Consider the following 24,175-nt stretch of genomic DNA (forward strand, 5'->3'; position numbering starts at 1 on the left):
CCTTTAACTCTCACATAAAACAAACTTCAAGGACTGCCTTCTTTCATCTACGTAACATTGCAAAGATCAGACACATCCTGTGTCAAAATGATGCAGAAAAATGAGTCCATGCATTTGTTACCTCTAGACTCGATTACTGCAACTCATTATCAGTCTGCTCCAATAAGTCTCTTAAGACTCTCCAGTTGATTCAGAATGCTGCAGCACGTGTACTGACAAGAACTAGAAAAAGAGATCATATTACGCCTGTATTAGCTTCTCTACACTGGCTGCCTGTAAAATCCAGAATAGATTTTAAAATCGTCCTCCTCACCTACAAAGCGCTAAACGGTCAGGCCCCATCATATCTTAAAGAGCTCATAGTACCCTACTACCCCACTAGAGCACTGCGCTCACAGAATGCAGGGTTACTTGAGGTTCCTAGAGTCTCCAAAAGTAGAATGGGAGCAAGAGCCTTCAGCTATCAAGCTCCTCTTCTCTGGAACCAGCTCCCAGTTTCAGTCTGGGAGGCAGACACCGTCTCTACATTTAAGAGTAGGCTAAAGACTTTCCTCTTTGATAACGCTTATACTTAAGCTGCTATAGGCCTAGACTGCCGGGGGACTTCCTATGACACACTGAGCTCCCCTCTCCTTCTGTATATACTCATGTCCATGTTGTTACTAACTTCATTCCTTCCCGGGAGTCCTTGTGCCTCGTTGTCTCGCAGGTAACCGTGGAGCGGGGTCACACCTGGAGCGAGGTTATACCTGGAGCATGGGTACACTTGGAGCGGGGTTTCACCTGGATCCGGTTGTCTCTGGTATCGTGGCTGCATCTGCTACCGCGTCCGGTGCCTGCTTGACACCAACTGCTACCATCATTAATAAACTACGTCTGTACGAGGGACTACCAATGCTAACGAGGGACTACCAACGCTAACGAGGGACTACCAACACTTAGTGACAATGTGGCAGCCTGGAGAATGAGACTTCTTGGTCACTGCCAAAGACATCAAGAACTCCCAGCAAGCATGCTGATGCTGCGGGAACCAACGCACGGGCATCGAACACAGGGACGTCCCACACCAACACACATGGACGTACTGAGGAGAGATGCTGGACAGTGCTAGCGAGCTAGCCAGATGTATGGAGGACTGAGACAGCTGGAAGCTCCACTTGAAAGCCCGTCTGAGGACGACCCAGTGATATCAATTCCGATAGTTGTATTATCAATCTTTTACGTCCACTACTATTGGTTTTGTGTTATCAGTCCTACTTGTATTAGCTATTACAGCTGCTAGGCTACTATTGTGGCTGCTTCTCTCTCTCCATCCATCCATCCATCCATCCATCTATCCATCCATCCATCCATTCATCGTCTCGGCAGATGACCGCCCGCCCTGCGCCCGGTTCTGCTCCAGGTTTCTTCCCAGTAATCTGGGAGTTTTTCCTGGCCACAGCGCGCTTGGTGGATCATGTTGAGTCTCTAAACTATGGTGTACGGTCATAGACCTGCTCTATATATATAAAGCGTCTTGAGATAACCTCTGTTGTGATTTGACGCTATACAAAAATAAATTGAATTGAAATAAATTGAATTGAATGATGGGACCATAGACTGTATGACGGGACCATAGACTGTATGATGGGACAATAGACTGGATGATGAGACTATAGACTGGATGATGAGACTATAGACTGTATGATGGGACTATAGACTGTATGATGGGACCATAGACTGGATGAATGGACTATAGACTGGATGATGGGACCATAGACTGGATGATGGGACCATAGACTGGATGATGAGACCATAGACTGGATGGTGGGACCATAGACTGGATGATGAGACCATAGACTGGATGAATGGACCATAGACTGGATGATGAGACCATAGACTGGATGATGAGACCATAGACTGGATGATGGGGCGGCTGAGCAGCATCAGCAGCCGGAGCCTGCGCAGTGAGGCCGGGCAGAGGAGGGTGTAGCTCCAGCAGAAGGAAGCGGAGTTTCCGGCTGTTTGCAGCGGAGGGAGAGGATTGCTGACGCCGCGAAACCCCAAGAAAAACGCCGCCAGCTCGGGGTGGCTAACAGTTTGTAGTGTCGGTACTGGTCGTGTTCTTCCATACTGGGGGTTGTGGGGGCTGGTGGTGTTTCTACGAGCCGAGGGGTCGGACAGCACAGCGAGCACAGCGGCACCAGGCGGGGCTGAGCCAGCAGCTACCGGCATGGCTAGGGACTACGATTACCTCTTCAAGCTGCTCATCATCGGGGACAGCGGTAAGCCGAGGCCGGGGATGAGGGACGGGAAGTAGGCCTCGTCTGGGTTTTTTTTCAAGGGGAGAAGACAGAATCCAGCTGTATGTCGTGATGGGCTGCTATCATGCCTTTACTACATGTTCTTTGATTTTCTGCATTGAAATGATTGGTGAAATGTACACATCCGCCATATGTGTGTGGCGGTGACAGACCGGAGGACAGGGCGGAGGGTGTGTGTCCAGGCTGGGGCCATGGCAGCCGATCAGGCCGGACATCTCCTCTACATCTTCGGGGTTTGTCTCTATGATATGTTCTTTTATGGACTGAGAGCTCTACAGCTAAACCCAGAGACAGCGAACCCCACTAGAGGACTGCTGCTCCTCTACTGGGCCTCTAGTCTGGATCCCTGCTAGCTGCTAGCTGTTAGCTGGGTTAGCTAGCTGAAGTTAGCCTTGCATTCCACTCTCAGTACCGTTAGCTAGCATTAGCTGCTCTGAGAAGCTCGTGTTACAACAAGTTGTGCTCCTTCTATATCAGATCAAGATAGCTCTTCTGTCTGCTGCACGCTGTTAGTTTGTTATGGAGCTAGCATGGAGTTAGCATGCTAGTGCTGCTAGCTGCTCTATAGTGGAGGAATGCTGCACTGCAGGCTCTAGTCAGTCTTGTAGGAAAGTGAGAGCACAACTGGAGTATCACTCAGTTTAGAGTGATACTTGTTTATCATGGTAACAGCCTAGAACAATGTGACAGGTAGATGCATAATGTAGATGTGATAAGAGCTGCTCCTCTTGTATCTCCCCATTCAAGTGAAAACATGCCTGTTTAATGCGTCCCCCCCCCTCAGGAGGAGTGTAGCATCAGCCTGCAGGACTTCTTTGTGACCAGTGATCTTTGCATTCATTGACCACCCTGATCCTGGCACTACCCCATCAGCTGGCAGCACTGCTGTGCAGGACAGGGCAGCACAGCAGGCCCTTCACTGCCCCCCACACACAGAGGCCAGTGTCCCCTCAGCTGCACCATGCAAGCACTAGTGTGTGTGGTGTTAAACAGAGATTAGAAAGGAAAGAGTTGCACCCGAGTTTTATCACTTGGCTGGACTTGTTTAGCCTCTTTCACAGTAGCACACCCACATGGTGTATCAACTCACGGAGAGTGGTTTAACATACATCCAGGCTGCAAAGGTTGAACATGTTAATGTCATGAATGGTTTCATCACTGACACCCTGAGGAATTACATGAGGGAGACAGCAGGATGGAATATTAAAACCTGTAAAGCACAAAAAGATGACGATCTCTCTTCTGCTTTGAGGCTATGGTTATTGTTTGTTTGTTTGAACCAAACTCTGTAGCGTGGACACCACAGGAACCTGAGAGCTTTTATGTTGGGAGCAATCAAACATGAGATGACAATAACACAATAGGTAGAGCTCAGTAACCGGGCTGGAGGCTGAGTCCCACCCAGGCTGGGCAGCACAGTCACTTCCTAACATCCAGCTGTAACCTGACAACTGATCTGTTGAAGACACGACTGATCCTTCTCATCTATCTTCCCTTTTCATCCCACTCTTTTGTTGATTATTATGCAGCGTGATAATTTTAGGAGCCCAGATAGATATATTTGTTTCATTTGTTGTCTTGTCTTTGTGGTTTTGACACAAGCCTTCCCAGCTGCTGCTGTTTGTTCTGCTGGTGCATTGATTAAACTTCTGCAGGTAGAAGCGTCTTCAAAATGCTGTAAATGAACATGTAGGGTGCAGCCCTGCTTACCTTAAATCCTTCACCTTGTACACTGTGCAACAGGTGCAGCTATGTCTGTATAATTTGAAGTACTAAATCTTAATTACACAAGGATTACAGCAACTGTAGATGGTAGAAGTCATGTTTTTGGTTTGCAGCTGTCACGTGGTGTCTTACTCCTTGATAACTAGAATATAATATGAAAAAGCAAAACTCTACGGAAACATTTTGTTGTGCATAAAACCTGAAAACTCCAACATGTTTGTCCTCAGAATGCACTCATTTGTGTTCATTTAGGAAACCTGTTGTTCATTAAACCTCCTCCTGTGCTTGTGTTTCCTCCTCAGGAGTGGGGAAGAGCAGTCTCCTCCTGCGATTTGCAGACAACACGTTTTCAGGTGTGTGCTTCTACCTCAGCCACTGTAGCATCAGTTCAAGACTTTCTTCTTTGTTGTTGTTGGTCAGTAACTTGATTCTGTGTTGGGATGCGTGTTTGCAGGTAGCTATATCACCACGATCGGCGTGGACTTTAAGATCCGGACAGTAGAGATCAACGGGGAGAAGGTGAAGCTACAGATCTGGGATACAGCCGGACAGGAGCGCTTCCGCACCATCACCTCCACGTGAGAACACACACACACACACACACACACACACACACACACACACACACACACACACACACACACACACACACACACACACACACACACACACACACACACACACACGTTTACATGGGCTTCTCAGGTGAAGCTTGATATTTAAATTTCAGCAGTTGAATCTGAAACCAAAAGGCTCGTTGTGGTCCTCAGATTAGGTTTTATTTGGGGAAGCACTTTGTAGACCAGTAGAATGAGTCGGTGCTGCTCTATGAAACTGGGGGGAATTCCCCACACATCTTAATTACAGATGGGAGCGAGACGCCGAGGGCTGGGCGACGTTAGCCTCTTGTGCTGGTAGTAGTGTCACCCTGCCGACCTCTGGGTTCACACTGATGGATCAGAGTACTCTGTGCAGGTGACTTGTTGAACCCACATTATTATTATTATTGCATTATCTGGCAACACGAGAGCAGGAAGTCATAGACATACACGTGTCCAACACGAGGCCTGTGAGCTAAGTCTTACTATCTATTCAGGTTGTCCTCAGGTGAGTCACAACACAAATGAAACACACAGCCGCTGTTCTCTACTGTTGAAAACACACCAGCTCAGTGCTAATGCGTAACACTGGGTTACAGCACATAGGTGTGAGGTTTTAATAAGTCGTTGGAAGACGCAGCAGTAGTTTGCCTCCCTCCAGCTGACTGTTTGTAGATCTGTGGCCGAAGAAAGACCGTTAATGATACGTGAATGTGATCTTCAGATATTTCAAATGTTTTCATAACCCCCACCACCACCACTACTATTACTACTACTATGAGTATAATACTAGTAATAATATTAATGATTCAACAGCAGAAATGTTGTCCCTATTATTTTGGATAAAAAGTTGGGACTATTTCTTTGTCAGAAAGTAGTTCCAGTGAAAGCTGTTCCCAGCGAGCTCTGTGGGTTATCCACAGTAACTGGGACATTGTTTCTGGATAAACAGTCATTACGCCATTTTCCAATGCTGTAAACAACACAAACAAACTGACTTTACCCTCCATAGTATCAGGGTGGAGGCCGGGGAGACCGATTCAATTCAAAATCATCAGTCATTTTGGGGAAAAGGTCCGTTAAACCCAGATGTTAGCAGAGGGAAACATCTGTCTCTGTATATTCACCAGCTCGTCTCTTAACTGAGTGTGTCTGCTGCTAGCTGCTTAGCGGCTAGTGTACAGTGGTCCTTTAGAGCGGCTGCCTGCTGCTGGTGGAAACACAGATGGAGTAGTGAGAATGGATCAGAACAGTTAAAAACCCAAACAGTGAGCTGAAAGATGCCATAAAGCTGCGTAGAACTGAGAGGAAGTGATCATTCTCCTCTATTATTATTATTAATATGAAAATAATTCTTATTAGCAGTCTTCCTGTAAACCAGTTATTAAACTGTAATAGGACGTCTCCTGTTGCTGTTGGCTGTCCTCTCTACCCGAGTGTCGCTCGCTGTCTCTCAGGTGTTCAGTGTCTCACACTGATCAAGCTCAAGCAGGATTTCTGTCCCCATTGTCCTGCTGAAATATGGACTTTAAATTACTATGTAATTTACATGGACTGGCTGGACATGAGAGTCCAGAGTTGACACCCATAAAAAATCAGAGTGCAGCTGCTCTCAGTGTCTCTGGAGACAGCACTGATGTGTCCTCTCAGCCTCTCCGACAGAGCTACACTAGATGACCACATATTAAACTGTCACTGTCCTCGCCATGAGAGTTGTGTCCTGAACAAGGCCAGGAGGGCGTGTTATGATCTGATGTAGCAGCAGCGCTGCAGGGAGGACCATCGCAACACCAGGATCCTCCTCTGCAGCGCTGCTGACGCCTCAGCCCCCAAGGACCAGGACCGGCCTAGTTAGGAAGCTTGGCTGCTGGTCGTCGTACAGGAATCCTCCACCGAGCAGGCGCCCTGTTTAGGCTGATTGTTCACTGTGCTCAAGTAGAGTGGCGTGGTGCCTCATTAGGTCCTAAATGAGTTTCAGCGTGGAGCTGGATCCTGGCAGAGACCTGCTCTGGGTGCTAGCTGGATGGGCCTGTGGCTGACCCACAGCTGCCCAAATAAGACCTCTAAAGTCCCAGAATTCTCATTTTATAGTGAGTTCATGCTTTTATTCTGATAAGATGGATTTATTTTCATTTTCAAAGCTGGTTTTGACATTTGGGATGCTGCTCCACCTTGATCCTGTATCAGGTCTTTGCTGTTTGCGGGCCATAAACACTAGTGCTGGCGAGATGAAGCTTCATGAAGCACTGAAGCTTTCCAGCAAATTGGTTCGCAAAAGGGTTCATTTCACGAGGCTTCATCTGGGCTTCATATGCACCAGAAACCACCCGTCGGTCAAATAGTGTAAAACGGGCAGATACATTGCAGATGTGTGGCAGTGGTTTAACCGGGCGCAGGGCAGTGAATATGCTTGTGTAACTAAAGGAAAATGATAGATGGAAGACATTAATTGTTTTTATTCAGGAATAATACGCTGAATTTAACATGGGAGGGTTCAGGTCATATCCACGCTGACCCTCCAACGTTTTAGACTCCCTGAGGTTTGTTTTGGTTGACGGATACGGAACGGATATGACGTCACGTCACTCAGACTACAACAATAAAAGCGGTAACTTCCTTCTACATCCACATAGACTCAGATGAAGCAAATCTATCAATACTGACATTAAAACATCTATTTCAAAATCCTTTAAATAATCGGGATACATGGGTGAATCGATTTTTTTCCCACCCCTAGTGTTCAGGTGTTCTAGCTGACACGATATCAATTCAATTCAATTTGATATAGCGTCAAATCTTAACAGAAGTTATCTCGAGACGCTTTATATATAGAGCAGGTCTTAGACCGCACTCTATAGTTTAGAGACCCAACAAGAGATCCCACCAAGTGTGGGACCAACAACATGTGGATATATTTTTATACAGTATATTATTAGATGTATATTTATGGGACTTCTGGGCTGACTGTCTCTGACCCTCTGCGTGTTCAGGTACTACAGGGGGACGCATGGGGTCATAGTGGTTTATGACGTCACGAGTGCCGAGTCCTTCGTCAACGTCAAACGATGGCTACATGAAATCAACCAGAACTGTGATGACGTGTGCCGAATATTAGGTGAGTCTGCTCCGGTCAGTGTCCAGACGCTGGTGTCATCTTCCCACCCTTCATCTAGAATACACCTTGAATCTGGAGCTCACCTGTTTTATTCACAGGCATTGAAGAACTGTTCCCAGCTCTGTTTTAACTGTTTCATCACCTCGATAATATTATCTGTTTTCAGTGGGAAACAAAAACGACGACCCCAACTCCAAGGTGGTGGAGACGACTGACGCTCAGAAGTTTGCAGAGCAGATGGGGATCAACCTGTTTGAGACGAGTGCAAAAGAGAACATCAACGTTGAAGAGGTAACTCAGAGACTAAGACTGTTGGTGTGGTCTGTAGACTGACAGCGTGTTAGTGGGACGTGGCCGGTCTGCCGAGCAGCTCAGCTGAAGGCCTGACTGCTGTAATAGCAGCTGATCAGGAGGCCGTCTCAGCAGCTCATCGTACACACCTTATCTTAAAGTCAATTATTTCATTTATTGATTTATTTATCAATTACTCCGCTAATTATTTTCTCAATTAAAGCTAGGGTCGGTGAGGTTGAGAAACTAGAAAGAGTTCACTAGATTTAAACCTAAAAACCAGCCCAGTGTTACCAACTCTTCTCCACTGAGAGCAGCAGCACGAGCTCCAAAAGTCCCTAAATCTAGAGAGGAAGACACCAAGTCATCAACACTGACAGTCCGTCCCTTCAGGTCTCCCTCCAAAGACACTCCTCCAACACTATCATTAGGTAGGAGGACAGGTAGGTAGACAGGTAGTCGAATGTAATGATTGGACAGGTTATTAGAGTCCTGACAGCCACAGATATCAGATTTTTTATTTTTTTATCAGAACATTTGATTTATTAATTGCTGTTATAATTTCAACTAATGTAACAAAAACTGTCAAATGTTTACCAGCCACACCACCTTTAATACCTTTAATACCTTTAATAGATGAATTGTTTGGTCTATAAAATGTCTCCCAGTCAGAATGTCCTGACGCCCAACTGGACATCTTCATATAATAATGAACTAATGAACACATTATGTCCTGTTTGTGTTGTCATGGTGATGCAGCCAGAGGAGAGAAAGTCGCCACATAACCTGTTGTTTTATTATTACACATTAAACAACTGAGATATCATGTATTAATCAGCCATCTTTACAGTTGCTTCATATTATATATTTATTTTGACACCTTTTGGCCAGAGCCAAGCTAGCCCCCTTTTCCCAGTCTTCATGCTATGCTACGCTATGCTACGCTAAGCTAAGCTAAGCTAAGTGTTGACCTTCTCCTCTGACTGGGAGCCAGACTAAGCGCTGCTGTAGGATGTTGGTAGGTTGATATGGAACAGAGTTCATCCACAGCTTGTTTTACAGCTGTCTGATTCTCTATTCTCACCACACATCTGTCGGTGTGTTCTCGTCCTGCAGATGTTCAACTGCATCACAGAGCTCGTGCTACGAGCCAAGAAGGAGGTGCTGGCCAAGCAGCAGCAGCAGCAACAGAACGACGTGGTCAAACTCACCCGGAACAGTAAACGGAAGAAAAAGTGCTGCTAGCAAACTTCAGGCCGTCCGGCGGAGGTCTTCTCTTCACACCTTCATCCTTCAAGATGGACTCAGCATCTAAATTAAAGATTTAATAAATATACGGAGAAAGATTAAAAAAAATATAAATAAATGGAAAAATGTCCCGTCTGGACAAACTAATCATGAAGACTTAAAAAAAAAAGTGTACAGATTTTATTAGTCGTCAAATCAAGTTTTATTTGGACTCCAGCAGATGGCGCTGTTGACCTGAGCTCCTCCCTCCTTAAAGGACCTGCAGGCCGCCAGCCGACCGCCATAACGCTCCGTTTCTAACCACACCCCCCTACACTCAGTCTGTCCTCTGTCCTCCTCATCCACTGCTCACGGGACATTCAGAGTCCACCGACTCTGCGCCTGGCGAGGAGGAGCATTCACCTCTTCTGGATCTATTTCTTTCTTTCTAGTTTTATCTTTGGGGGGTGTGTTTCTTTGGGGGTTTGGGGGGGGGGGTGTTTCCCTGAGTCAGAGTGGCGGTCTCACCGCCTCGCTGCAGCTTCAACATTTCAGACACCTGAGTTAGTGCGGCTCACGCCAACAGATCATGAACTGCTGGGTTTGCTTTTATTTGACATGATGATGATGATGATGATGATGATGATGATTGGTAGACGACCTTTAGCCACTAATCCGATGGACAGAACTGGTGACCTTTCTCGTTTTGTTTTTCTGTCTATATTTTGCCAAGCTCCCCATCCCCCCGACGCCTGACCCCTGACCCCTGACCTCTGACCTCCCGTCGTGCTGAGCCAACAGTCTTTGATTTGATTTTTAGTTGACGTGCAGCCGAGCAGCTCTGAACGCTCGCTGCGCTCTTACTACGCTGTCACACTTTGCTTTTTAACCCTTTCCTCCATCTTTTAAAAACAACGACGATACTGCCAATATTCTAGAGTAGAAATCTGAGGAGCTCACTGTTGCCATAGTTGACCCCGTGGGCCCCCGTTGACCCCCGTTGACCCCCGTTGACCCCGTTGGCCCCTAGGCAGGTGAATCAGGCTCTGATGGGACCCTGTGGAGTCCTCAGGAAGTGCTCAGGGCTGCCCCCCTCTCCCTCCCTCCCTCCATCCATCCCTCCCTCCCTGCAGCCTCTGGCCTCCTTCCCATCAGCACCTCTCACAGCGACAGATTCACCTCACGAGGACACTCTGGAAACCGTCACCGTGACCTCTAGCCGTCGCCATGACCTCCGGTCGTCACCGTGACCTCCAGTCCGCAGCAGACGGTGGTCTCTGAGCATGCAACACTTTGTGTAAAATGCATTTACACTGTTAAGGGTTTACTGTGTTTTCTCAGCCTGCAGAATATTCTCAACAGTTAAATGATGTTAAAGTCTGATGTCATGTTTGCCCCCCCCCCCCCACCCCCCGCTACCTGTTCAGAGGAGGTGTGTTAGCGGACAGAGGGACTGTTAATGTGAGAACAGATGGGCTCCTCTCCCTCTCCACGTGCACCGCCAGGCTCGGTGAGAGGCCGAGGCACCGTACGGCGTCTGTTACTGACGTGTGCTTTTATTCCATCTGAATTGGGAGAGTGATCAGAGAGAGCTGAGCGTCTGTCACAACCAGACTCTGGCTGACCTGATCCACGTGGAGAGGTCACGTGACCTCCAGGGCCGAGGGACGGTATCACTATGGTTTCTATTCATTTCGTGTATGTATATATAAATCTATTTGTGTGTTTATATTCAGTATAGAACATACACACAGGATCAGCACAGCCAACGTGTGCTGTGGTTGGAACTCAGCCGTCAGCTGTGGTTTGCTGTACACTGGAGAAAAAGAGATGTACTATTCAGTTTCCCTACATGAATTTAATCAGTGATAAACGTTTTAAAGGAATAAATATTTGACACATAATGACCTGATCTCATGGTCTGAACTCTGTTTTAAACCTCTGTCTTTTTCTGTTGTTGCTTTCTGTGAATAAACTAGCCTGGGAGGAAGAGAGTGCTCTGGTCTCTGGAAGCTGTACGTACGTCCGTACGTCTGTCTGTCCACCTGTATGTCTGTATGTCCGTCTGTCGGTCTGTCTGTCTGTACGTCTGTCTGTCTCTGTACGTCTCTCTGTACCTCTGTACGTCTGTCTGTACGTCTCTTTGTCTGTACGTCTGTCTGTCCACCTGTATGTATGTCCTTCTGTTGGTCTGTGCATCTGTTTGTCTGTCTCTGTCTGTCTGTCCGTACGACTGTCTGTCTGTCTGTCAATTCAATTCAAATGGCTTTATTGGCATGACGTAACACTGCACATGTTGCCAAAGCATATTCAAATGATGATTTTTTTTAACAATAATTACATTCATAACTCTCTCACTGTCTCTCTGTGCGTCTATTTGTCTGTCTGTACGTCTGTCTGTCTACGTCTGTCTCTGTCTGTCTGTACGTCCGTCTGTCTGTCTCTGTCTGTCCGTCTGTCTGTCTGTACGTACAGACGTAGGCAAAGTTGTTGGTAACGTTCCGTTAAAGAGAGAAAAACCCACAATGGTCACTGAAATAACTTGAAACTGACAAAAGTAATAATAAATAAAAATTCACTGAAAATTAACTAATGAAAATCAGATATTGTTTTTGAATTATGGTTCAGCAGAATCATTTAAAAAAACAAACTAATGAAACTGGCCTAGACAAAAATGATGGTAACATTAACTTAATATTTTGTTGCACAACCTTTTGAGGCACTCACTGCAATCAAGTGATTTCTGTAACTCTCAATGAGACTTCTGCACCTGTCGACAGGTATGTTGGCCCACTCCTCGTGAGCAAACTGCTCCAGCTGTCTCAGGTTTGAAGGGTGCCTTCTCCAGACAGCATGTTTCAGCTCCTTCCACAGATGTTCAATAGGATTTAGATCCGGGCTCATAGAAGGCCACTTCAGAATAGTCCAATGTTTTGTTCTTAGTCATTCTTGGGTGTTTTTAGCTGTGTTTTGGGTCATTATCCTGTTTGAGGACCCATGACCTGCAACTGAGACCAAGCTTTCTGACACTGGGCAGCACATTTTGCTCCAGAATGCCTTGATAGTCTTGAGATTTCATTGCACCCTGCACAGATTCAAGACACCCTGTGCCAGATGCAACAAAGCAGCCCCATAACATAACCGAGCCTCCTCCATGTTTCACATTAGGTACAGTGTTCTTTTCTTTGGATGCTTCATCTCTTCGTCTGTGAACATAGAGCTGATGTGACTTGCCAAAAAGCTCCAGTTTTGTCTCATCTGTCCAAAGGACATTCTCCCAGAAGCTTTGTGGCTTGTCAATATGCATTTTGGAAAATTCCAGTCTCGCTTTTTTATGATTTGGTGTCCTCCTCGGTTGTCTTCCATTAAGTCCACTTTGGCTCAAACAGTGACGGATGGTGCGATCTGACACTGATGTACCTTGACCTTGGAGTTCACCTCTAATCTCTTTGGAAGTTGTTCTGGGCTCTTTGGTTACCATTCGTATTATCCGTCTCTTCAATTTGTCATCAATTTTCCTCTTGCGGCCACGTCCAGGGAGGTTGGCTACAGTCCCATGGACCTTAAACTTCTGAATAATATGTGCAGCTGTAGTCACAGGAACATCAAGCTGCTTGGAGATGGTCTTATAGCCTTTACCTTTAACATGAAGGTCTATAATGTTCTTTCTGATCTCCTGAGACAACTCTCCTTAGCTTTCTGTGGTCCATGTTCAGTGTGGTACACACCATGACACCAAACAGCACAGTGACTACTTTTCACCCTTTAAATAGGCAGACTGACTGATTACAAGTTTGAAGATACCTGTGATGCTAATTACAGGACACACCTTAGTTTAATATGTCCCTATGGTCAAATTATTTTCAATCTTTTCTAGGGCTACCATCATTTTTGTCCAGGCCAGTTTCATCAGTTTGTTTTTTAAAATGATTCTGTTGAACCACAATTCAAAAGCAACAGCTGATTTTCATTAGTTAATTTTCAGTAAATTTTTATTTATTATTACTTTTGTCAGTTTCAAGTTATTTCAGTGACCATTGTGGGTTTTTCTCTCTTTAACGGAACGTTACCAACAACTTTGCCTACGTCTGTATGTCTGTCTGTCTGTCTGTCTGTACGTCTGTGTGTCTCTGTCTCTCTGTGCGTCTGTGTGTCTGTCTGTACGTCTGTGTGTCTCTCTGTGTGTCTGTCTGTCTGTAAAACAGAGGTGTAAAGACAGAAATCAAACTTTAAATATTGGACACTTGTATTTAAAATACCAGCAGTGGTGGTATTTAAGTATTCACATATTTACTTATGTAAAAGTAATAATACCACAGTGTAAAATACTCATATATTAAAAGTAGAATTACAAAAGTATTAGCATCAATAGTAAAAGTAGTTTTGTGTTCTGCTAGTGTCCTCATCACTACTTGTAGCATGAGGCGTTTCCTGCAGCCCAATCGGGTTGCACAGGTAGTCCAGCTCTTCCAGGATGACACATCCATACGTGCAGTCACAAGAAGGTTTGCTGTGTCTCCCAGCACAGTCTCAAGAGCACGGAGGAGATACCAGGCGACCGGCCCTTACACGAGGAGAGCTGGACGGGGCCATAGGGCATCGACCCAGCAGCAGGACCAGTATCTACTAGACTACTAGAACATGTTAACATGCTGTAATGTTAAAAACAACTTGATTTTCTTCATACTGTCGAACTGAATCTGCCTGCATTTACCATCTGTCCTAAATGCTCTGTTTTAGCGCATTCCGACGGAATTGCAACAGAATTGCGTTGCTAGGCAACAGCTTCGGTCTATGTGTACTTCCTATCAGCTGATGTCATTCACATCCACTGCAACCAGGAATAAACTGGGACACATTTAGAATGTTTACGTTTAAATATATATATATATATTATATATAATATATATATATAATATATATTATATGAGCATAATATGAGCAGCAAAGGAGCTGTTTGTAAGAAACAGAAATGTCTTGTTAACAGCGACACCTATGGCCGTTAAGTCAACTAAAGTCAGCGTCCTATTGCTCGTGCTCGCTCTACATAGACATGAACAAGCATCGCTCAAAACAGTGAGGCGACACACGTCAGCTAAAAGCACAATATCACTCTATATTTCACCTGCTTGGCAGTAATGCTAGCTGACCAGACGAAGGTCTCTCCATGAATCAATGCTGATCCTAGTGTTGGCTTTTCCTGCCTCAGCCTCCCGACCGCGGCCGGAGGGAACGGGGGAGACACCGGAGTTTTGGTCGGAGACGATAACGTTTCTCTCTGCAGAGCCCCGTCACTTCACAAGACACGGGAAACCTCTGTTGGTCTGGAGGAGCTGCAGCAGTTATTTCTGCACAAACGTCCACTGTACATTCACTAGATATTCTCAGAGCTAAACTAACTCTTCTGCAGTGTGGAGTGAGCAGCATGCACGTGAGAGTGGAGCTCGTGAGAACGAGCGTGGTGTGTGAGTGAAGGCAGGCAGAGGAGCAGAGTACAGCAGAGACTCCGGCCCTGGAGACCAAAGCTACGGTCTCCCCCGCGTCCTCCAACCGCGGCCAACACTGTTTAACAGACAGGCTTAACTAGATACAACCAAGAGGTTTTGGTGCTTCCGTATAGTTTGTGTTGGGAGTCCGACCCGCAATGATTTATACATGTAAGAAGTTACAAACAGTACCTTTAACAACAAGGCCCTGCTGGAGGTGTGCTAATCCCTGATCCATGGACCACAAGGCCCTGCTGGAGGTGTGCTGATCCTGGAGCAGGTGGAGAACTGGATTCTGGTTCCTCTTGGACCTGTTTGGATCGTATTGTGGTCTCTTCTCCTTTCTTGGTAAGTCAAGATCAAGTCTGTTATTTTCTGACTCTCTCCAGACTTCTTCTTCTCTCCAAACCCCCCCAACACTTAAACCCTCACACTGAACTAAAAACACCTTAAACACCTTTATGTGCAGTCTTCCTCTAATGAGGATTTATGATTAAAGCTGCAGTAGGCAGTATATTTTTGGCATCACTGGGCAAAAATTCCATAATAACCTTTCAGCATATTGTAATTCAATTGTTCTGAGAGAAAACTAGACTTATGCTCCTCCTCATGTCTCTGTTTTCAGGCTTTAGAACATCTAGCCCGCAGGTTATAATGGCGGAGCTGACTGTCCCATGGGAAGAGGGGATAGAGGCTGCTTTCGAGAGAAAGAAGGAAAAGTACTCAGAGCTGGCAGCTGAGTGCACTCAAGCAGGATGGAGGGCGGTCACCCGTCCAGTAGAAGTCGGGGGCAGAGGCTATGCTGGAACATCCACCCAGCGGCTCCTGAGGTCCCTGGGGATCACAGGCTCCAAGCTTAGAAAGGCGCTCAAAGAACTTGCGGAGGAGGCTGAGCAAGGGAGCTTCTGGCTCTGGCTTCGTAGAAAGGACAAGGTGTGGGGAAAAGGAGGGTCCTAAGGCTGGCTGCAGGGGGCGGCAGGGAGACGTCCCTGTCGCTGCTCCACCACCTTGAGATGTTCCGGGAATAATGGAGCGAAACATCAGTGAAGGGTGGCTCCCGGCTGACGACCCTGCAGCCGGCCCATTGGCACCGTCGGAGGTGTGACAGGCAGAAATGCCCAGCAGGTATAACCACCTGTGCTTCAATTTAGTTAATCTGGCTTGCCAGTGACTACTGAGAACAGAGCAGTTGACATCCAGGAAAGACTGGAGGGCTGCCAGGGAAGTCTGGCTGACGGCAGGAAAGACTGCACCGGAGGTGGAGGGGCTAGTTACCCTTCTTCACACGTCCTTGTAGCTCATGCTATAGGAACTCCCAAACAAACTACAAGCAGAATAAGGAAAAAACAGCCCGGCGGTCCACCGAGAGGCGGGATGGAAGATGGACCAACCAGGACAGATAACATGGTAACGACCGGAACGACAACGACAAACGATCAAAGGATCCTCAGAAAATGTGGCTGCGGGTGGTCCAAAGTAACAACCTACCGGGGCCTGCGAATCCACCAGGGGAAGGCAAGATGCGGCGGCAGCATCCAGATGCAAACTTGCACTGCGCAAGCAGGTCAGACAAGGAGGAATCATAGCCAGGTTGAGCACCACAGTGCTATTGATCCTACCATTGCAGCTGGTGAGAGAGAGCAACTTCAGCCTTCCCAGCAGGTTTTGCAACAACACCAGCATGGCCCCGAGCCGGAGCATCAGAGCGAGACACGAAGGAGAGAACCCACAATAGAGACTTCTGAGAAACCAGCCCGGAAACCCAAGGTCAAGTGGCCAAAAGCCAGCGATAAGGAGGCATGGAGAAGCTTCGATGAGAGCATACACATCACCCTCCAGAACACATTAAGAGGCAGCACAACATCCAAACTGAACATCTTTGCCCATATCATCTACGAAGAAGGCACGGGTAGATTTGGAAAGATGCCACAGAGGAGGATCGTCCCCAGGCAGACTGGGAGACGGGAGAGAGAAATCCTCCAGCTGGTAAAGGAGCGGCGGCTATTGCGGAAAGCATGGAGAAGAGCCGAGAACGAGGAGAAAGAGGGCTTGCAGAACATGTGGAACCAGATTAGAACCAGACTCAACCACCTGAGGCGAGCTGAGAGGATCAGGAAACGTAGAAGCCGAAAGGAGAAAGCAAGGGCGAGCTTCTTCCATGACCCTTTCAAGTATGCCCGAGGCTTGCTGGAGGAGAAGAAAACAGGGAAACTGCAGACTACCGAGCAGGAACTGGAGGAATACATCAAAGACCAACTCAGTGATAGCCAAAAGGAAAACCCCCTCGGATCCCCAGGTCACGTACCCCTCCCACCCGAGCCCTCCTCCCAGTTTGACACCACTCCCCCCAGATGGTCCGAAGTCCAGCAAGTGGTAGAACGAGCGAGAGCTGCATCAGCCCCAGGACTAAACGGAGTACCCTACAGGGTATATAAGAGCTGTCCTATGATCCTGAAGCTCTTGTGGAGACTGATGGGACTTGCCTGGAAGAACCAATCCATCCCTCCAGCATGGAGCAGAGCGATCACCACCTTCATCCCGAAAGAAAAAGACTCCCACGACATCAGCCAATTTAGAGGTATTGCGCTGCTGAATGTGGAAGGGAAGATCTTCTTCTCGGTGATGGCAAAGCGCATGACCAGCTACTTTCTGGCAAACAACTACATCGATACCAGCTGTCAGAAGGCAGGCATCCCAGGGTTTCCTGGCTGCGTGGAGCACTCTGCTATGATCTGGGAACAGATCCAGACAGCGAAGCGGAGTAAATCAGACCTCCACGTGGTTTGGCTGGATCTTGCAAATGCTTATGGTTCCGTTCCCCGCCAGCTCATCAATTTCGCTCTCAACTTCTTCCACATCCCATCTTGCATCCAGAGCCTAGTAACAAGCTATTTCAACAACTTCCGCGTCTGCTACACAACCCAGGAGATCTCAACGGGTTGGCACCAGCTGGAGAAAGGGATAGCAATGGGTTGTTCCATCTCTCCCATCCTTTTCACGGCAGCGTTTGAGATCATCCTGATTGGGGGCAGACAGATGGTCCGAGGAGTCAGATCCCAAACAGGTCTGCGACTCCCGGCTTTACGGAGCTACATGGATGACGTTACCACCCTCCTCCAGACAGCAGCGTGCACTGCCAGACTCCTGAAAAGGCTTGAGGAGCTCTTATCATGGGCCCGGATGAAGATAAAACCTGCTAAGTCCCGCAGCCTCTCAATCCGGAAAGGAGCCCGGAACGATAACATCACCTTCTCAGTCGATGGCGAGAAGATCCCACTGTTGGCGGAACAACCTGTGCGAAGCCTTAGAAGGCTTTACACAGCCGACCTGTCCGATAAGCACATGGCTGCCTCTGTATTAGCTCAGCTCACGAATGGCCTGAGCAAGATCGACCAAAGTCCCCTGCCAGGGAAATTCAAGGTCTGGTGTTACCAGTTCACCCTATACCAACGTCTGATGTGGCCCCTAAAGTTGTGTGACATCACCTCAACAACCGTTTTGAAGTTGGATGGAAAAGCCAACAATTACATCCGCAAATGGCTGGGCCTTCCTCGATGTCTTACCAACACTGCACTGTTTGGGAGAACCACCCTGAAGCTCCCACTGAAATCCATCAACAAAGGCTACAAACAGGAGAAGGTGAGACTTGTCTTCGAGCTGAGAGACTCACCTGACCCGTCTGTCCAAAACACCAAGGTCCAAATTCGAACAGGACGCAAGTGGTATGTAAATCAGGCAGTCGACCAGGCCATCAATCGCCTAAAACATCAGGAGATTGTCGGGCAGCTGCAGCAAGGCAGGGCCGGGTTTGGGTGGGGACCAGCACCCAAGATGTGGTCCAAAGCATCGAAGAAGGAAAGGAAAGATCTCGTGATCTCCGAAGTCACAAAGATTGAAGAAGAGGGCTACAAAATCAGAGCGGTCAGCCAACAACAGCAAGGCAGATGGACAACCTGGGAGGCGGTGATAAACCGAACTATCACGTGGGCAGACATGTGGAAGATGCCCCAAGCAAGGCTGAGTTTCCTGATCAGGGCCACATATGACACCCTTCCCAGTCCCCGGAATCTTCACCTCTGGTATGGCACAGAGGAGACCTGCCAACTCTGCAACTCCAAAGACCCCACCTTGCGGCACATCCTCTCTGGATGCAAGGCAGCGCTAGCGCAGGGCCGGTACAGATGGCGCCACGACCGGGTGCTGCGTAAGCTAGCCGAAATCCTGGAGACACGCAGGCTGGAGGTAAACAAGGCCAGCCCAGCAACATCTCAGCGGCTGATCCAGTTTGTTCAGCAAGGGGGCAAAGGCCAGAGCAGCAGTGCAAGGGGGCGGTCTCTCCTGTGTCTTGGAGGCGAGTGGAATATGAGAGCTGACCTTGACCAGCAGTTAAAGTTCCCGCATGAAATAACACTAACATCCCTTCGGCCAGATATTGTGCTCTGGTCCACCCCTACAAGGACAGTTATAATGGCAGAGCTGACTGTCCCATGGGAAGAGGGGATAGAGGCTGCTTTCGAGAGAAAGAAGGAAAAGTACTCAGAGCTGGCAGCTGAGTGCACTCAAGCAGGATGGAGGGCGGTCACCCGTCCAGTAGAAGTCGGGTGCAGAGGCTATGCTGGAACATCCACCCAGCGGCTCCTGAGGTCCCTGGGGATCACAGGCTCCAAGCTTAGAAAGGCGCTCAAAGAACTTGCGGAGGAGGCTGAGCAAGGGAGCTTCTGGCTCTGGCTTCGTAGAAAGGACAAGGCGTGGGGAAAAGGAGGGTCCTAAGGCTGGCTGCAGGGGGCGACAGGGAGACGTCCCTGTCGCTGCTCCACCACCTTGAGATGTTCCGGGAATAATGGAGCGAAACATCAGTGAAGGGTGGCTCCCGGCTGATGACCCTGCAGCCGGCCCATTGGCACCGTCGGAGGTGTGACAGGCAGAAATGCCCAGCCGGTATAACCACCTGTGCTTCAATCTAATGAGGATTTATGATTAAAGCTGCAGTAGGCAGTATATTTTTGGCATCACTGGGCAAAAATTCCATAATAACCTTTCAGCATATTGTAATTCAATTGTTCTGAGAGAAAACTAGACTTATGCTCCTCCTCATGTCTCTGTTTTCAGGCTTTAGAACATCTAGCCCGTGACGGGAGACTTTGGCCAATCACAGGTAATTCCAGAGAGAGAGAGCGTTCCTATTGGCTTTGCTCCGGGTGGTGGGTAGTGCTTCGTATTTCCTCAACAGATCTCAACATGGGTCACAAACTTTCTCATTTTACTGCTAAACAGTACACTACAAGATGTTTCTGAAAACATCTGAGGAGAGAAATAGACATTACAGTAACAGAATATTGATTCATATTTGATCAGCGCTGCCTAGTTTGACCGTTTGACCGGAGTTCGCGAGTGATTGACAGCCGGCTCTCATAGACGGCAGCTGGACAGCAGACCTCAGATCAGCTCTTACTGCTTCTTTTCCTCCGGTCTGTGAAATCTTGCAGATGCCGTTAGGAGCACCAGAGGACACCGGAGGACACAGGGGAACATGATTTTTTTTAGGTTACCTGTTTCATGTACTACTGTCAGGATATAGTGACCGTTTTATAAAAATAACTTGTTTTAATCATATTTGCTCCAATCTCGCCTACTGATGCTTTAATGATTAGTGATTGAAGGACATCTGTTTTTCTTAGTTGGACTATGGATTTGAGTTTTATGTTATGTGTGTAAAATAGTTTTGAGTGTGAACCGTACCTTTTTGATTTGATTAGATTCTATCTGTGTTAAATACAGCCAGATATAACTAAATAAAATGAAGTGATGGTTTGTGTTATTATTATATTCTACTGGTAGTTTAATCTATAATCATACACCATAATTTATTATTATTATGTACTGCTGGTAGTTTAATTTATAATCTAATATCACCATGAAAACGCCCTCTGTGCTCTACTGGATGTAGACTAGGCACGTGAAGTGCATTATCATCATACTGTCGGAGATGTGTCGCTGTTTTTGTTCCGCTGCTTTGCACGGAGCTGACACCCGACCGCCTGTTCTCTGTCCTCCCCGCTCTCTGAAGCTCTGTCCCCCTACAGGCTGTTCTCTGTCCTCCGGCTCTCTGTAGCTCTGTCCCCCTACAGGCTGTTCTCTGTCCTCCGGCTCTCTGTAGCTCTGTCCCCCTACAGGCTGTTCTCTGTCCTCCGGCTCTCTGGAGCTCTGTCCCTCTACAGGCTGTTCTCTGTCCTCCGGCTCTCTGGAGCTCTGTCCCTCTACAGGCTGTTCTCTGTCCTCCCGGCTCTCTGGAGCTCTGTCCCTCTACAGGCTGTTCTCTGTCCTCCGGCTCTCTGAAGCTCTGTCCCCCTACAGGCTGTTCTCTGTCCTCCCCGCTCTCTGGAGCTCTGTCCCCCTACAGGCTGTTCTCTGTCCTCCGGCTCTCTGGAGCTCTATCCCCCTACAGGCTGTTGTCTGTCCTCCCCGCTCTCTGGAGCTCTGTCCTCCTACAAGCTGTTGTCTGTCCTTCCCGCTCTCTGGAGCTCTGTCCTCCTACAGGCTGTTGTCTGTCCTCCCCGCTCTCTGGAGCTCTGTCCTCCTACAGGCTGTTGTCTGTCCTCCCCGCTCTCTGGAACTCTGTCCCTCTACAGGCTGTTCTCTGTCCTCCGGCTCTCTGGAGCTCTGTCCCCCTACAGGCTGTTCTCTGTCCTCCCGGCTCTCTGGAGCTCTGTCCCCCTACAGGCTGTTCTCTGTCCTCCCCGCTCTCTGGAGTTCTGTCCCCGTACAGGCTGTTGTCTGTCCTCCGGCTCTCTGGAGCTCTGTCCTCCTACAGGCTGTTCTCTGTCCTCCCCGCTCTCTGGAGCTCTGTCCTCCTACAGGCTGTTGTCTGTCCTCCCGGCTCTCTGGAGCTCTGTCCCCCTACAAGCTGTTGTCTGTCCTCCTACAGGCTGTTGTCTGTCCTCCCGGCTCTCTGGAGCTCTGTCCCCCTACAAGCTGTTGTCTGTCCTCCCGGCTCTCTGGAGCTCTGTCCCCGTACAGGCTGTTTTCTGGCAAAAGCAGCGGTGCCGGTCCCTGGGGACCGGCGGTACAATAACCGTTTATTTTGATGTTAATACAATGTAACAGAATGAACAAATATGTAGGATATTACTCCTGACATTCCTGTAATATTACGTCACAACGTCTGCTGTATTAGCCGTGTGTTTACTACGTGTTTATTTACATATAGAGCGGGGAAGTGAGATCAGATCACGTGGTCACTGGAGACGCATGTGGAGACGCATTCTTATGCCAGGTGTGAACAGACGTACTTAAAGCTGTCCACTTGTGATCGGATCACTGAGGACGCATGTTAATACCAGGTGGTGTGAACAGGGCCTCAGAGGACCACTGAAGTTATTACAATTCATCCTGAAGGCTTTTACCAAGTTTCATCCAGTAGATGTTGAGACGTTTCACTCAGAACCACAAAGGTACATTTTTAGTTTATAAAAGTGTACTTTAAGTGTAAGAATAGTAAACATTGAGTATAGAACTACTTTAAGTATTTAAGTCTTATGTTGTGCTGCAACTATAGTATACAAATAGTTTACTAGTTTTATACTTGTAAGTGTACTACTTCAATACTTCTTGGGACTAAATAGGCTCACTTTTTAGTTTATAAAAGAATACTTTAAGTGTAAGTATTGATAGTTTACTAGTTTTATACTGGTAGCCCACTTTATAGTTTATGAAAGTGCTCTTTAAAGTATATTCAGTAAACTACTAGTTAAATAGTTTTTATACTACAAGTATACTAACTTATACTTTAGTATAAGATGAAGTATACCTTGAACAAAAGATTAAGTAAAAGTATAAGCCAAGTATACTTAGACTTTTATGTATACTTGTCAGTATGAGCCAAGTATACTTTAGTTTACTTTCTATGTACTTATCAGAGATATACTTAACAAAATTATACTTAAGTATACTCTCTTATGCCGTCGTATTATCGGTCTGAGCTTCTGACTGCTGCTCATCAGTCGGCTGGTTGTTTGTCCTCATCGTGCAGGTAGAGACATTTAATAGAGACCTATAATAGAGACATACAGTATAATAGACCTATGATAGAGACATACAGTATAATAAAGACCTATGATAGAGACGTACAGTATAATAGAGACCTATGATAGAGACATACAGTATAATAGAGACCTATGATAGAGACATACAGTATAATAGAGACCTATGATAGAGACATACAGTATAATAGAGACCTATAAAACTTCTGTAGTACAAACAGCATGTCCTGAACGGTTTGTTGGGTCCCTTCTAGCTGCCACCACTCTACTCTCAGCAGATGTTCTCATGTTTCAGCATCAGCAGCTCATCTCATCTGCGGAGGAAAACATCTGTATTTCAAGGACCAGTCAGGGGACACCAGCTGATTGTAAAGTATTTATTTGTACAAAAAGATGCTAAGAAAATTGCATGATAAATATTCTGGATAGTTTGAAGCATTGTGTGAGTGAAACGGTGGCGTTAGTTAGTCGGTGGAGAATGGAAGCTCTGACACGGAGCACGATGAGCCCACCGACAGCACCGACGTCCAACACCACATCCGACCAACGAGCAACAGGAAACACACTGGATGAAGTCCATCTGACAGTCTGAAGTCTGTCTGTCAGTGCAACACATCTGGATGGTTACCATACACACACGCACGCACGCACGCACGCACGCACGCACGCACGCACGCACGCACGCACGCACGCACGCACACACACACACACACACACACACACACACACACAGAGCTGCAGACGGACTTTTGAAAATGCTTTTAAAATTAAAAAATGAATGAGTTCAGTCTACACAGTGTCTTCAACAATACAAACAAACAGTAATAATCAGGACATGATGTGGACACATCAGGACACGATGTGGACACATCAGGGCACGATGTGGACACATCAGGACACGATGTGGACACATCAGGGCACGATCTGGACACATCAGGACACGATGTGGACACATCAGGGCACGATCTGGACACATCAGGGCACGATGTGGACACATCAGGTCACGATGGCGACACATCAGGACACGATGTGGACACATCAGGACACGATGACAACACATCAGGACATGTTACAGCGTCTTGTTTTCCTATCGGATATGTGACATGACGTGAGACAGGTTACCGTGTTACAACGTGGTTCTGGCAGCAGAGACTGGCGTTTAATCCGAGCTGCTGCAGCCAATCAGTCGATGGAACGACAGACACACGGACGTGACCGTTCACACCTCTTTCTGACAGCAGCAGTGAAGGAACTTTCTAATAAGGCACCCTTTATTCAGACTTCAACACATACATACATCTTTAACTGAAGCCTGGCAGCTTCTGGGGTTCTTTGTGAGTTCAGATGATCGCTGGACCGCTCTCTCTCTCTGTCTCTCTCTCTCTCTCTC

General features: G+C 47.3%; 2 protein-coding genes and 1 long non-coding RNA gene across 4 annotated transcripts in view; 2 read left to right on the plus strand and 1 right to left on the minus strand.

Moving 5' to 3' along the window:
• The first annotated feature begins 1,776 nt into the window (after positions 1-1,776).
• On the plus strand, positions 1,777-11,250 carry rab35b (RAB35, member RAS oncogene family b). Of its 2 annotated transcripts, XM_074637062.1 has the most exons (6): positions 1,777-2,264; positions 4,331-4,381; positions 4,483-4,606; positions 7,618-7,742; positions 7,909-8,033; positions 9,150-11,250. In XM_074637062.1, the coding sequence occupies exons 1-6, from the start codon at positions 2,213-2,215 to the stop codon at positions 9,276-9,278; spliced, it is 606 nt and encodes a 201-aa protein (XP_074493163.1). In that variant the 5' UTR covers positions 1,777-2,212; the 3' UTR covers positions 9,279-11,250. The 2 variants fall into 2 exon arrangements, with proteins under 2 accessions (XP_074493163.1, XP_074493164.1); XM_074637063.1 differs by lacking the exon at positions 7,909-8,033 and having other exon boundaries at positions 1,952-2,264; positions 9,150-9,371.
• A 3,651-nt stretch (positions 11,251-14,901) lies between these two features.
• On the plus strand, positions 14,902-21,135 carry LOC141770171 (uncharacterized). The gene is made up of 3 exons (XR_012594446.1): positions 14,902-14,963; positions 15,007-15,094; positions 20,102-21,135. It is a non-coding gene; the product is annotated as an uncharacterized LOC141770171 (long non-coding RNA).
• Positions 21,136-22,950: 1,815 nt separating this feature from the next.
• bicdl1 (BICD family like cargo adaptor 1) overlaps positions 22,951-24,175 on the minus strand; it is a 36,530-nt gene continuing 35,305 nt past the window's right edge. Inside the window, exon 12 of the transcript XR_012594203.1 lies at positions 22,951-23,401. The gene's annotated coding sequence lies outside the window, so the exon portion shown is untranslated. The remainder of the gene's footprint in view (positions 23,402-24,175) is intronic.

Source organism: Sebastes fasciatus, chromosome 6 (genome assembly GCF_043250625.1).
Source record: "Sebastes fasciatus isolate fSebFas1 chromosome 6, fSebFas1.pri, whole genome shotgun sequence".
In the NCBI taxonomy this organism is placed as follows: Eukaryota; Metazoa; Chordata; class Actinopteri; order Perciformes; family Sebastidae; genus Sebastes; species Sebastes fasciatus.